Source organism: Lissotriton helveticus, chromosome 1_1 (genome assembly GCF_964261635.1).
Source record: "Lissotriton helveticus chromosome 1_1, aLisHel1.1, whole genome shotgun sequence".
Classification (NCBI taxonomy): domain Eukaryota; kingdom Metazoa; phylum Chordata; class Amphibia; order Caudata; family Salamandridae; genus Lissotriton; species Lissotriton helveticus.
In genome coordinates, this window is record NC_136057.1 from 451352621 (window position 1) to 451366694 (window position 14074).

General features: G+C 43.4%; 1 protein-coding gene across 6 annotated transcripts in view; it reads left to right on the plus strand.

Moving 5' to 3' along the window:
- Positions 1-651: 651 nt before the first annotated feature.
- PHF21B (PHD finger protein 21B) overlaps positions 652-14074 on the plus strand; it is a 428073-nt gene continuing 414650 nt past the window's right edge. For 2 of the 6 annotated variants that reach the window (XM_078673840.1, XM_078673844.1), the window contains exons 1-3: positions 655-1126; positions 1593-1625; positions 1935-2000. In XM_078673840.1, the coding sequence (XP_078529966.1) occupies positions 1073-1126; positions 1593-1625; positions 1935-2000 (153 nt within the window). In that variant the 5' untranslated portion in view covers positions 655-1072. Of the gene's footprint in view, positions 1127-1592; positions 1626-1934; positions 2001-14074 lie in introns of all 6 variants that reach the window. The other 4 variants (XM_078673841.1, XM_078673843.1, XM_078673842.1 and 1 more) reach the window with 4 other exon arrangements.

Below are 14074 nucleotides of genomic sequence, written 5' to 3' on the forward strand. Positions count from 1 at the left end.
TTTCTGGAATTACATGTATTTGAGTTCACCCTGGAGAGTACCCTTGTAACTACTTCAACACATTTCAATCAACGGCAGCATAAAATAATGTAAAATAACACGTCAGCTAAAATCTGTATTCTGCGGTTATCGATGCAAAAACTTCCTATCGCGGGTGTTTTTAAAGATAGTTAAAATTGTAAGAGGAATGGATGAGGCTGTTGCGTATTGCCATTAAAGTGAACGGAAATGTAAGGGGGCTCCGTAAAGGCCTTCCAGCCACGGACTCCGTTTCCTTCGTTCTGCGGAACCCGGGCGTATGCGTCTGAAAGAAGCGCCTGCTCGGCTGGCCTGGCCACCTATTGCTATTCTGGAAAAGGCGTCTTGCAGAGACCAGCGAAGCCCGGGAAGTCTGCAACATAGTGCCTCGCTAAAACTGCGCACGGCTTAATCTGGTTAAGTCACACTTTCCTGTGCCCGGGACTACTTCCTTCGCTTCTTCTCCATCACTTTGTTGTTCTTCGTGTCCCGGCCACAGGGGCACAGCGCGCATGCGCAACGGCCGCCACGGCCCCTTTCTGCTTCTCCACCTCCCATCCTCTCCCCCTCCCTTCATCCGGGTCTTTCTCCGAATTAGCATTGACAGCCGAGGCACAACTTTTCCCGAGGCAAAGTGAAATCAAGGCGCGCACTCTGAAGAAATATAGTCCCCCTACTTCTAAGTCGTTACTAGTCAAAATTAGCGGCCTCCTTGGGTCGGATCTTGCCGCTAGCGGCCATTGCAGACGTTATCGACCTCCGTCATGCCGGATTGGACGCTCTGTGGGCCTTTGGATGGACTTTGGAGCCGCGGCGGAAAGTGAGTGATGAGTCCCGGTCTCTCAGCAAAGAGACGAACAACTTGCTGTGCGGCTGGAGGAGTTGCTCTTCCGATTGTTATTGTTGGGAGATTTTTTTTTCTCCACCTCTTTCATTTTATGGATGGTCGCGTTTTTCTTGCCAACAGGAGTAACTAACTTCAACTGTACCTGGGAAAGTCTGAACGGGACAATCAGTGGAGTTTTATATATTTTTTTTTATTTGAACGTGGGCCATGGAATTGCACAGCTTACAAGAAGCCCTAAAAGTGGAAATCCAGAGTCACCAGGTAAATACAGAAGGAGAAAGGAAACCACGAAAGAGTGTGTGTGCTTTGCGTGGATGTGGACGGAGCTGCCCCGCGGGGTGGGGGGGGGGGGGTGGCACAATCAGAAGGGGGCAGGCTAACCCCAGCCCTCGCCGGGGGCAGCGCCTTCGCATCCAGCGATAAATAATAGCTGCTGATCTGCGGAAATCGAGCTCTCAAGCACCTAACAAAGTACTTTTGTGGCTGTTGCGCTACTTTCGGGGCTCTTGTGCATGTATCTCCCTCCGTGTGTTTTTGTTGGGAGCTTGGATTTCGAGAGTTGTATAACATTGCGGCGATGCTGCTGTGCTGCTGGAGCACAGCAGGACGAGACCTGCATATTTATGAGCACTGTTTACTCGCCTCTTTGTTCCTACCCCTGTTCCGCTGCAAACTCCTTAACTATTTCCTTTTTACTGTCTCTTTTATTTTTCCTTTGTGTTATTAGAAACTGCTTGCACAGATGAAGCAAGATCCACAGGTAAAAATAAGTCACTTAATTTCCCTTTAGGAATCTCCCTCCCCCTTCCCTGCTTGCCTCTGCTGTCATAGAGCGCAGTACTGCTGGGACGGGCTGGGAAACTTTATCAGCACGCATCTCTCATTTCCAGCCTGTTCTTTTGTGCTTTCCTCCTTCTAAATCTATGCCTACATTCCGCGCAGTACACGATCGTGTCCTTTATTTCTATTAAAATCACTTAATATCAGATTGCATTTCTTCGTTCCTTGATGCACTACCCGAGCTCGCCTTTCATTGGCTGCTTTTTAATTCCATTTTTTTTCCTCGCAGAACTGCGACCTTAAAAAAGAAATCCATGAAAAGCAATGCCGGATAGCAGCCCTCAATGAGAAACAAGTAAGAAACGGCATCGTTTTTGATACAGTTGCTTTATGCACTTTTTTGTTCTTTTTTACTAAAGTGAAGACAATTCTAGTCAAAACGTATTTTTAGTCTGCTTTCAAAATCCCTGTAGCCGCACACGATTCTATGATAGAGGGAGCGCGAGAAGGTCGAGAGGGCGGGATGTGACGAGTGGGGAATACAAAAATACGCTATACTTAAAAGGTAAAACAAAACGAGGCGTCCATTTTGAGTCGGTCGACATGTTTTAGGAGCGTGGCAGTGCTCTACTAAGGTTGGATCACTTTTCCCCCCTCCCTGGCGGAGATCTAGGAGCCACAGCTGAGGTACCAGGAGATGCAGGGTAGCCATTTCAGGTTTCCATTGCAAATAATGATTTATCGACCACTTTCCTTGCTGTGATCCGGCGAGCTGGCAGCACTTCACTCTCACACTTTCACTTTTCTGTAACCTGTTAAAAAGCAGATCTGCATTTGGGAGTGAACTTTGCTGCGTCCTGGTTAAGAGTGCCATGAGCGGCAGGGGTGTGTTGTGTGTGTGGAGTAGTGTGGAGTTTGTGTGCCGCGGTTCCTCCTAACGTGAACTGATTGTTAGCTTTCAGCACCATGAACAGATGCCATTGAATGCTTAGCCAAGGCTGCTACTGCTGCCTCCTTCAGCACTCGAGCAGCAGCCCTCCTCACTTTCCATACATCACCTCAAGGCGAGCCCGCAGAGACCCGTACCCCTGATAGCGTCTTCCCTTACCAGATAACTTTCATTATACACCCTCCTGAAGGTTGTTTTAAAAATAAAAAAGCCCTTCGGCGAATCTTTGAGCTCCTCCCCTCCTCCCCCATCTGAACTCCATCCATCACCGTTCCTTCGGAATGCAGCTTTCAGCACTAAACTTGGAACAGCGGCTTTATGTGCTCTCCAATTCCTTCTAGTAGCCCCCAAATATATCCGTCCTCTGTCTACCAAGAAGGTTTCTACTTTATTCCGAAAGAGTTCAGCCCCTCCCTCCACCCCCTCTTTCAAATGGGCTTCTCGCCCGAGTTTCTTTCCACGGGAATGTGTCAGCAGCACTCTCAGTTTGGTAGTGGAAGCTTCCATTTTGTGAAGAAGGGGGGGCGCTTTTCTTCCTAACATGGAGAAAAGTATGCAGAGTTTCACGGTGGGGGATGGGACCCCATTCATGCTGAACATTACCATTTTGATTGCTTTGATGCAATTTTTTGAAGGGGGAGGGGCGGCAGAGTGCCCCACTCTCGACAGAGCACAAAGATGTTTAATCACTGCACACAATCAGAGGGAGGACTTTCTCCCCTTTTCTGTAAGCACATCTGACACTACATGATCGCTGAGGGCTGCTGCAAAAACAGCAAGTTGTTGACTCCAGCAGTACCGCGAGTGGATGTTTTTATAACGAGTAATAGTGTTTACAGCAACAATTCTTCACAGCAACTCAACCGTTCGCCGTGGAAGAGTAAACGTTTTTTTAGAATGGGAATGTAGAACGCACGTCTTCCTAGTTGTTTACGGATTGCAGAATTTATTTTAAGCGACTCCGCCTCTCCACCATGATATTTGTCGCGACAGAAAAAAATATATATTTATACGTTGGAATGTCACATGCAGGGTTATTAAAAGGGCGTGCGTTTGTGTACCGAGGCATTGAAGAATCCTGCTCCTGTTTGCATTAATCACGCAACTTATTTTTTCTGAGCCTAGAAGTAGTTAATGAAGAAATTAGCGCATCTGTGATCGTGTAGAGTGTACCGAGGCATAAGAGTATGCCGAAAGTGTTTCACACAGCGAGCATACATATTGGCGTTGCAGATCAAATAAAGCACATGCTGCATCCTACAGTTTGTGATATTGTGTTTCACTTCGTGTCGTGCTATGCAGCTACACACACACACACCCAGACCCCCCCCCCCCTCCGCCCCCACCGTAATTTCAAAAGTATAATCACGCAATTAGATTCACTTCAGTAGCATAAAACAACAATTTCTTCAAAGGTTTCAGCAATATAGTTTTGGTTTGTTCTTCACTGACTCGTATTGTATTCTTTTTCGTGGTTTTGTTCCGGTTATCAACTGCCAAGGTTTCAGCAGTGTAGTTTTTGTTCTTTCTTCACTGACATGTGTTGTGTTCTCTGTCATGGTTTTGTTCCAGTCAGCAACAGCTAAGGTTTCAGCAGTGTAGTTTTTGTTCGTTCTTCACTGACATGTGTTGTATTCTCTGCCATGGTTTTGTTTCAGTCAGCAACAGCCAAGATTTCAGCAGTGTAGTGTTTGTTCGTTCTTCACTGACTTGTGTTGTATTCTCTGTCGTGATTTTGTTCCAGTCAACGGCAGCCAATGTTTTGCCCACTGCGGCTCGCAGACCTGGAGCTTTTTCAAGGCAGGATGATCATGGGAGGTTGTTCCCTGTAGGCATGTGAATACTGGAGGCCTCACTCTGTAAGCTGGGGTGTCACAATTAGATTGTTGTACTAAACGGATCAAATTCTCCATGAAAAGGTCCATATGCTGTTGATTAGTGGAAAAGCAGCAGTGAAGGCCTTCATATTCAAATTGCCTCACAAGCGCTACTTATCAAACTGATCGCAATCCTTCAAGCACAGACCTCAAAACCTAACCTAAGAGTGGGGTAGGCCTCACAGTAGCGAAAAACTAATTTGGGTGCTTCTCACTACCAGGACATGCAAATCCTAAAAGTACATGGCCTACCTTTTACTTAACAGCACCCTGCCCAATGGACTACCTTGGGCCTACTTTAGGGGTGACTTATGTTGAATAAAATGGGAGTTTATGGCTTGGCAAGGGAATTTAAATGCCAAGCCAAAGAGGCAGTAAACTGCACACACAGGCCTTGTAATGGTAGGCCTGAGACAGGTTTGAAGGTTTGAATCAGTGCTGCAGGCCCACTAGTAGCATTTAATTTACAGGCCCTGGGTATGTAGTGTACCACTTTACTAGGGACTTACAAGTAAATTAAATATGCCAATTGTGTATGTACCAATGTCTCCACGTTTAGGGGAGAAGCACGTGAACTTTAGCACTTTCCAGCAGTGGTAAAGTGCTCAGAGTCCTAATGCCAACACAAAAATACACAAAAACAGGAGATAAGCAGGGATACAGTTGGGGGGAAGTCCACCATATAGCTGACAGTTCTAACATTCTTCCTGCTCCATAAATTGTTCTGCCTGATCCTGGCTGCCCAACCTTCAGCAAAAATATATATGCTCTTTACCTTGTCTTAGCTAGCCCAATTCATTGATGCTTGGCCCATCAAGTGGCAATTTACAACCATGGACCCCTGAAAATACAATTATCAACCATATTGCGAACCAAATGGTCATTTATTTACAACAACAAATATAAAAACCAGCATCCAATTGCGCAGTGGGTGTGGGTAAAACAAATTTGTTCGGTGCTCTCTCAACATCAGTGATAGAGACATGTGACTGTGGTGCATATTTAAAAAGTAAAATTAGCCTGGCCCCTTATCAATCATATATTATATCAGTAATGTATTGGTAAATTATCCAGTTATCTAAGGCACTTTAGTCACATTACAATGTTACGTTTGTGCCCCTGAGAGTTCAAGCTCATACAGCTGGATAAATAAACAAAATGATCACAGCTGGGTGGAATGCAAGCACTTTTTTGTGGAAGCGCACAACTTCTGCCCAATGAAAACATGTACTCCTGGCTCCTTACTTGTGGGCGGAGGTAAAGCCCTTCTCTAGTGATGTGGACATAATAGTCTAGCAACAAATCCACTGTCAAGCCAGACCATAATGAGCAGAAATGCAACGAAAAGGCTGAAAAATGTGTCCAGGTTCGAAAGTTGGTAATAGTTTGTCTCCGAGGGCTGCTGCTGATACTACCGTAAAGTCCATTCTAAGTGATGTTGATCCATTGGTCCTTTATACTGCCGGGTTATTTCCAAGGTAATGTAACTCTGTTTCTGTAAAGAGATCCTGAGTATTGAGCTTCCTACACTGTAGATCACTGTAGATAATTAATTCCAGGGACACTAATTTTGCAAACTTTGTAATGTGTTGTCTTGTGCACAGCAAGAACTTAAAAAAAAGTGGCGGTTGCGACGCCTGCAAACTAATTAAACTGATTTTAATGCAAAACATTTATGAGATCTTATTTTAAAAGGCATAAAAACGTGTTCCAAAGATTATACTCTACCAAAAGTGGCTAAAACCTCAAAAAGCGATTCTCCCACTGTTGATCTGATTGATAGTTTGGACTATGGTAGGACTGGAAATTTGCTAGCAAAGAACTGAGGAAGGTCCTTGCTTTCCTTGATACTGTTTTGTGATGGCGCGCATAGTCGAAAACGAAGTAACAATTCGAATATCATTCATTCTGCCTGGAACTGAAGGATGATTTATGCATAATAGTGCATTATGGGAAAGATGATATTGATCCCAAGTCAACAGTATGTCTGACGTGTGAACCCTATTTTTGGCGCCTGGAATTATTAAAAGGAAGCATTTGCAATTCTAGTGAGTGCAATAGTGATTTTTTTTTTTATCTTGGAATGTAGCTTGATACGCTCACTATTTTGCCCATTTTGATATAAATGTATTTTTGTCAAAGTTCAGTGTTACCCTGTTATTGGAAACCGGAGTTATAGAGACTTTTAGAATTGCAAGGTGGAGCTCTTGCTATCTCATCTTACTGAGGTTAACACAGGGGACCAGTGATAGAGTTTACAGATAAAATGAGAACTTGTTGATGTTACTGTCAAGTTCAAGTTTATTTTGTCGTCTTTGTAAGTACCATCCCCAATGGGGTCTCTATGAAATACTTTGTGTAAACTGTTAACTTTCTGCTGATTCCTATTTTGATTTCAGGGTATGATAGGGATTTGCAAATCTGTTGTCAAGAACACTGGGTTGGAGAAGTGTAGCATAATGGATGAGGGCTTCAATGCAGAGCGCACAAGGAAACTAGAGGAAGATGATTGTACATATAGCTATGATGCATACTGGAATATCCCTAATCCTCAATTTATTATGTGTGGGTGTCTGTTCCACAAAGTTTCTTGATTGAACATGAGATACAATTATATTTCGAGAGCTGCTTGTTGGTAAACATATTCATTGTTCTGTAATAAAGCTGCAATTAAGCTTACAGCGAAGAAGCCGACAGCCTCTCTGATTCAGCGTGTCTGTACAAATTATTACAAATAATACACAATATTCACCGAGTTAGCACATTTAACACCAGTATGCAGGGATACCAATAAAACTAAGTAAATCAAACTTTATACTGCTCAGGTTTAAAGACAGATGTAACTGCCTCCCACTGATTCAGTACATGAGGCCAAAACTGATCGTGCAGGCCCAAGAAAGGCCATGGGAATTCCTCAGTCCTTTAAGGGTTCAAAACAGATACACTACGGCAAAGAGTAACTACTAATCATTGAAGAAATGTGATAAAATGAAGCACAGCCATCAGATTCAACAGTGATTTCATCCCTTCTAGCTTATTTCCCTTAGTAGGACACAGGCTGAACTTTAGCATGGATAACTAAAGCAAACTAAAGAACCCTGTAGTTACAATTATCTTGCCCTTTTGATCCTCCTAAAACAAACATTGACAATTACAGTTGCTTTTATAAGACTCACATTTTGAGATCATAGGGTTGCGTTTTAGGTGATGAAGCATGGAAGACTTACACAAACAATAAGGGAACTACATAAGATTCCTAAAAATGCTGACAATATAAGGATTGTTAGATGGGAATATCGAACCGCCCTTAGAGAACGTAAAGCTACAGTTAGAAATGATACCTGGGAATTGCTCCACGAAGCATCTCTGAGGGGTGATAGCTCGGCGTTCTGGAAGGTGGTGAAAGCACCCTTCCTGAGTGCAGGGGAGGGTCCATCGGTAGAGATTGCCATTTCTAAAAATGAATGGATTGAGCACTTTTCGAGGGTGTATAATACAGATGAAACCCCTGCCAGAAACCCTGCGGGTGCTCAGAGGGAAACTATTAGTAACCCTGAGGCCATGTATGCTGACCGTAGGTTCACACTGGAGGAGGTGAATCGCGCACTTTCTGCAAGCTCAAGGGGGAAGGCACCGGGCCCTGATGGTGTCCCCATAGACCTTTTTAAATATAACGTTGATCTGTGGGGACCAATCATTACACAGGTCTTAACAGCTAGCTGTGTTGCCCCTTTCCCGGAAACATGGGTGGAATCAACTATTATTCCAATTTTTAAAAAGGGGGATCGTCAGGACCCAAAGTGTTACAGGCCCATTTCTCTACTAGATGCCCTGACAAAAGTGGCTGGTCGTATATTGTTAGAACGATTGAATGACTGGGCTGAGGACAATAACATTCTGTCTGATATACAATATGGTTTTAGGGCAGGACTAGGTACAGTGGAGCAGAGCTTAAACCTATCTATCCTGATTGGGAAATAAATGCGAGTAAAAAAAGGCAGACTTTTTCTAGCCTTTGTCGATTTAACAGCTGCTTTCGACTCTGTAAGGCATGAGGAGTTGTGGGAGATACTCGAACATCTAGGGGTAGATGCACAAATAATTCTCTTCCTCAGACGCCTATATAGCGGAGCTAAGGTGCGGGTACGTTTTAGGATTGGAGGAGATCGAACGGATCCATTTCCCATTAGAAAGGGGGTCAGGCAAGGTTGTGTCCTGGTCCCTTTTCTTTTTAATCTTTATACTAATGGCCTCTGTGCTGCCTTAATCAAGGATAAATATGATTTCCCACAAATATCCTCACATCCCTTACCTGCACTTCTCTATGCAGATAATGCAGTTTTAATGTCACGCACCCAAATAGGTTTGCAGAGGGTTTTAAATAGTTTCACTAAGTTTATGGGCCAGTTGAATCTTAAGGTCAATACTGCAAAAACATACATTATGAGATGTTTATCTGGGAGCCAAAAATGCAGGGACATGTTCCTGGAGGGTCAGGAAATAGAACATACCCCTAGCTTTGCATACCTGGGAATACTGTTTGACCGCTGTGATCGCTGGTCTCACGCAATTGTGGCAAAAAAAATACATTGGCAAGATCAACAATGGCACTCTCCAGTTTTGCAAAGAAATTGGGAAGGAGACTACCACAGGAGTTACTGCAGATTTACAAATCGAAGTGTCTTTCTGCAGCCATGTACGGAGCGGCGGTATGGGGTTTTGTGGGTACACAGTCACTCCAGACAGTGGAAAATATTTTCCTGAGAATATTTTAGCCGTCCCTAGCAGCACATCGGCAAATGTCTGCCGCGCAGGGCTAGGCCTCCCATTTATTTCAGATCTGATCAAAATGGAGCCTATCCTGCTGTGGCACAGAATATGGTCTAAACCATAGACTAAACTAAACCAGGATATTCTAACTGACAGCATGAAACTTGAAGGAGTGCGGCTGATCCCGTGGCTGAGATATATTAAAAATGTTATGTCTGATCTTGGCAACCCGGAGTACTATAAGTATGATGCAATCGATCTCAAGAAAGGAACTAAAAAAACAGGGACTGATCTTTTTAGACACTATAAGATTGGTTATAGAGAGTACACATTTATTTACTGTTGGTACCTGGTGGCTATAGATGTAACATCTATCACAGGCTTGTGAGTTTTCCTTGTATGAATGATTGGACACGAACCATAGGCCCTTGTCCGTGTGATAACTGTTCAGAGCAATCGACCATACACATCTTTCTATTCTGCAGAATTTATAGTAGCTTTTAGGAAAGTCTGGCTTGTCTGATTATGAGGGAGTTGGGTCTGAGATTATGCCGTCCAGCCTTTCTCGCGTTGCAGTTACTGGACGATATCCACAGGGCCTGGAGGATATGTATGTTTTTAAAGAAAGTACTCAGTCACAGGAAAATAATTGTACTCTAATCATGGACTGTAATTTGCTCTTTCTGTACAACGACTCTTAATTGTGTATTCATTTTTACCATTTTTTATGTTCTTTCTAGTTGTATGTACTTTTATGATTGTCTTACAAAGCAATCGAATGAAGGCAATTCTGATTCTACACAAACAATACTCCATAAAAAGGATTAAGTCACTGATGTAAAGAGTGTTCAATATATAATTATTGGCCATATCGTTTCAGGTGGACAGCCAGCCTTATGCCTGTGGGAGTTTTGCAATGATTGAATATTTAAAAAGTGACTTTGTCTGCAACCAAATACTATATATAGGCTGGCTGCTTGTATATGGAGAAGGCAGTATTTTGCAAGTGTATCTTGGCCTCCATAAGTACATTTGTCTGAACGAAAACCAGACTAGGCTACAGCGTCCCCTATGGAAGAACCCAGAGTCCTCACAGGAATACCTCTTAAGTTTCAGGCACTTATGGATCTCTTTTAGTGTTCGCATTTGGGGACTTGTGAACAGCAAAGACATTCTTTGAAGTTTGACAACTTCAAAGGGCAACAGGGATATACATTTTGAACCTAAAACCCCAGACTTTGAGAACACTTCTGGATCAAGAGGACCCTGCCAAGAAGAATAGCTGAAGAGCTGTCAGGAGGAGTACAGCCCCTTTGCTGTGTGTTGCTTTATGGGTTGGCATGCATTTGCTGGTTCTGTCTTTGGGCAGTGGAAAGGACTGGACTTTTCCTTTGCTGTATCCTGCTTGAGAAGATTCTCCACAGGGTTGATGTAGAGCTTGCCTCCTGTTAAGAAGTCTTAGGGACGCAACAACTTCACCTGCAGCATCCCTGAACCCCACTGCTGGAAGTTCTGACCTGCCTTTTGGTGCCAGTTCTAGTTCTGTGCCCTTGGAGGTTGTTACTGCTGCCAAATGCACCAAGAAGAGCTAAAAATTGCATCGTCCTTCCAGAGCCTATTTTCCAACGTAGCCCTGCCGTGCGGGAAGAATTTCCCCGAACTGCCTCCATGCAGCTGAAGAAATAGACGCGGTTCCTGCTCGCGGCCAAAGAAATCACGTAGCCCGAGTTCAGTGCACTGATCTCTGAAGTCTGAAACCACTGCACTGACTCCGACACAGGCCCTGCTGTCCGACTGAGAACATTAATGCATCGTGGGACCGTTGCTGAAGAAATCGATGCAGCGCCTATTTGCTGCAGCAGCATCGACTTCAGCGCCTCTGAATTTCCATGCATCGTGCCTGTGCGGCAAGTTTTCCCGACGCTGCAACCGCAGACCAGAACCGTCTTGGAATCGAAGCCTCGCTTCCCCCTACAGTTTAGATTCGAAACAGCACTGCTCCTGTGTGCAGCAGACCTGACGAATTGCGGACTTGGGTATCAACTTATTGCTGTGTTTTCTATGCTTCCCTCCTCTGCAGCTGTTTTGCCATGTGAACTTTGACACATCCATAGTTTCCTATGGACAGATTTGCTAAAACCTTGTAAAAGTCCTATTTTGGGTTGTGTATGTTGAATAATTGTTGTTTTGGTCTTGTTTGGTTTAGATACAGATACTTTACTTTGTAGTGTTTACACTGTGTTACTGTGTGTTATGTACAAATACTTTACACATTGCCTCTGAGATAGGCCCGACTGCATGTGCCAAGCTATCAAGGGGGTGAGCATGGGTTATCTTGAGTGGGTAAGTCCCTTCTCTAACTAGAAGGAAGGGTCCCTATTTGGACAGGGTGCATACCACTGCCAACTAAAGACCCCCATTTCTAACAAAAGCAAATTGTCAGTGGAGTCCTGTAGGAACATAGAGGATGTAGTGCAGCTGAGTAAAAATTGACCAGAAGTGAATCCAGGGTGGAAATGTCCCTACCTTTGTAGCAATATGGTGGACAATATTTCACAGGTGGAAATTGTCAGATCGAACACGAATGTGGAACCTAAAGTGCATGCCATTTTGGACTCCTTTTAAAACACAACCATAACCGCTCACCCATTATGCGTCACATATTCCAGCTCTTTTTCTATTCACTCATTTAACATAGAGTTCTCAGCATGCTGCATTGTGATTGGATCTTTGAATTGGCTGCCTATTATATTCAGTGCTACTGTGAAACCACCCAATTTCAAGCTAGCCATTATTGCTGGTGTTTTCAGAACTGAATAAAGATTTTATTTTTGTTTTTTCAAACATTGCACAGTCACATACTTTATTACCTCTCAATGCCTACCTAAAATGAGCGTTCCTAACTATGTTATTGTCATTCCATGTACGCATCGTATATGTGTTGTGATTTGCTAGAGTTGGATTGTCTTCCTTTGCAGTATGTGGTGTGTGAAAACTCTATTAGCTGGTTCAGCGATTTTACATTGTGAACCCGCATTCAGTGCAGAGCAGCCATAAAAGTGATATCAGAATTGTCAGCCAGCATACATTTCTATGTAACAAATAACGTCATGGAAATGGGCTTTATCTTTGGTAACATACCTTGTATGACATGTTCAAAATCCCTTACTTTCAGTCTTTGAACGGTGGATATTAATTACAGTATATTACTGTTCACCTGTAAGGTTATATTTCTTAAGCTTATTTTTAAATTATTTTTCAAGAAGATGAACAACCATACTGTCACTGAGCATAAACTTTACTGCCAAGGCAGTACATAAATATCAATGCAATCTGCAGGCAATTATATATGTTTCTGTGATATGGATTCTGATTGCAAATATTTTGTCTTTTAGTGCTACACTACCTTTTCTAATAGGCATTGCTCCCAGTAATCATGGGTGATATGGCTGCAGTAGTATTTTCTATTTCGGTCATCATTGTTTCAGAGTTAAATAATCCTTTCTGGATTTCATTAGAAATAGCAAGGGCCTTCTTAACATCTCAAAGAGCTAAAAACCAGAGAGTTGGACTTTTTGCTTGCTTAATACTTTCAGAATATATCCTCTAAAAAACCGATTCCCTTTAGTAGTGATGTGCTTAATGTCACATTGGATCGCTGGCATCTATGTTGCGTTGTTTTCTAGTCTTTCCTTCAAAACAAAGCCTGGAAAGGATATTTACTACTACTGTTTGTGAATCAGATCTCTGTCTCTTTACATGCACCAACAAGTCCACTTCAATATTCGTTTAAAAAATGCCTGTATATCCCTAAGACTGAACATTCTGTTTCTGATAGGCCTTAAAGACTAGGGTTCCCTGAACTCTTTAGATTGTGTGGTCATTTATAATGTGGGCAGAGGACTAGTCGGCGGGGCCTCCCATCTGATGCAGATCTGAAGCGGTGATGAAATTTGTTATGATGTCACTGCATTTACATGTGTTCTGAGAGTAGATTGTGAGGCGGAGGGGATTCCAAGAATGTCAGTTGTGCCTGTCATCTTGGTGTGGACTGATGCCAGATTGCGTCTCCATTGAAACTACGCTTTTGAACAAGAACTATGGTGTGTAGGCACAGCTTTCCATCACAACATTTTGGCAACGACCTGAAGATGATGAAGGACGACGGAAAAAAAGACACATCCTGGGTGGTCCTGTATGGATTTTTGGCTGCTTGGTTTCGGTGACCTTCTCAACTTTTTGTTGCACGGTGGTATTTTGGAATTGTTCCCTGCAGTCGACATTAGTGAAATTTACTTGGGAAAACTATAAAGTAAGCCGATCTCTGAATGAGTTTTGGCTCACTGTTAGAAGTTCTTCTTGAGCTCATCCGCACGAAAGGAACAGTACGTTCCACTTTGGGTAATGTCCGCAGCTCCACACTTTGGCAAGGCAGTGCATGCTGGGAGGAGAATCACCGGAACGCTATGCAGCTGGAGTGCTAGCATTACGTTGCGCGTGGCGGCCATCTTGCATTTGCCCGTTGCAGATGGTGAGAGTACTGTGGAACAGAGAAGGGGTGCATCGTTGTTCCTTGGACGGCGGTGAGAGTGGTGCGGTACCTGTGGTGAGGAGTAGACGTTGTCTTCTGACTACAATGAGAGTGCTACTGTATTTATTTATTTATTTTAAGGTTTTATAGAGCGCGTAGTAACCCTAGAGCATCCCAGCGCTAGAACCAGAACTCAGGAGAGGTCAGAATCGAAGGGGGGGGATTTAAGGAAAGAGAAAGGTTTTCAAGGCCTTCCTGAATTGGAGAAGATTAGGTTCAGTTCTCAGTCTCCGAGGAAGGTT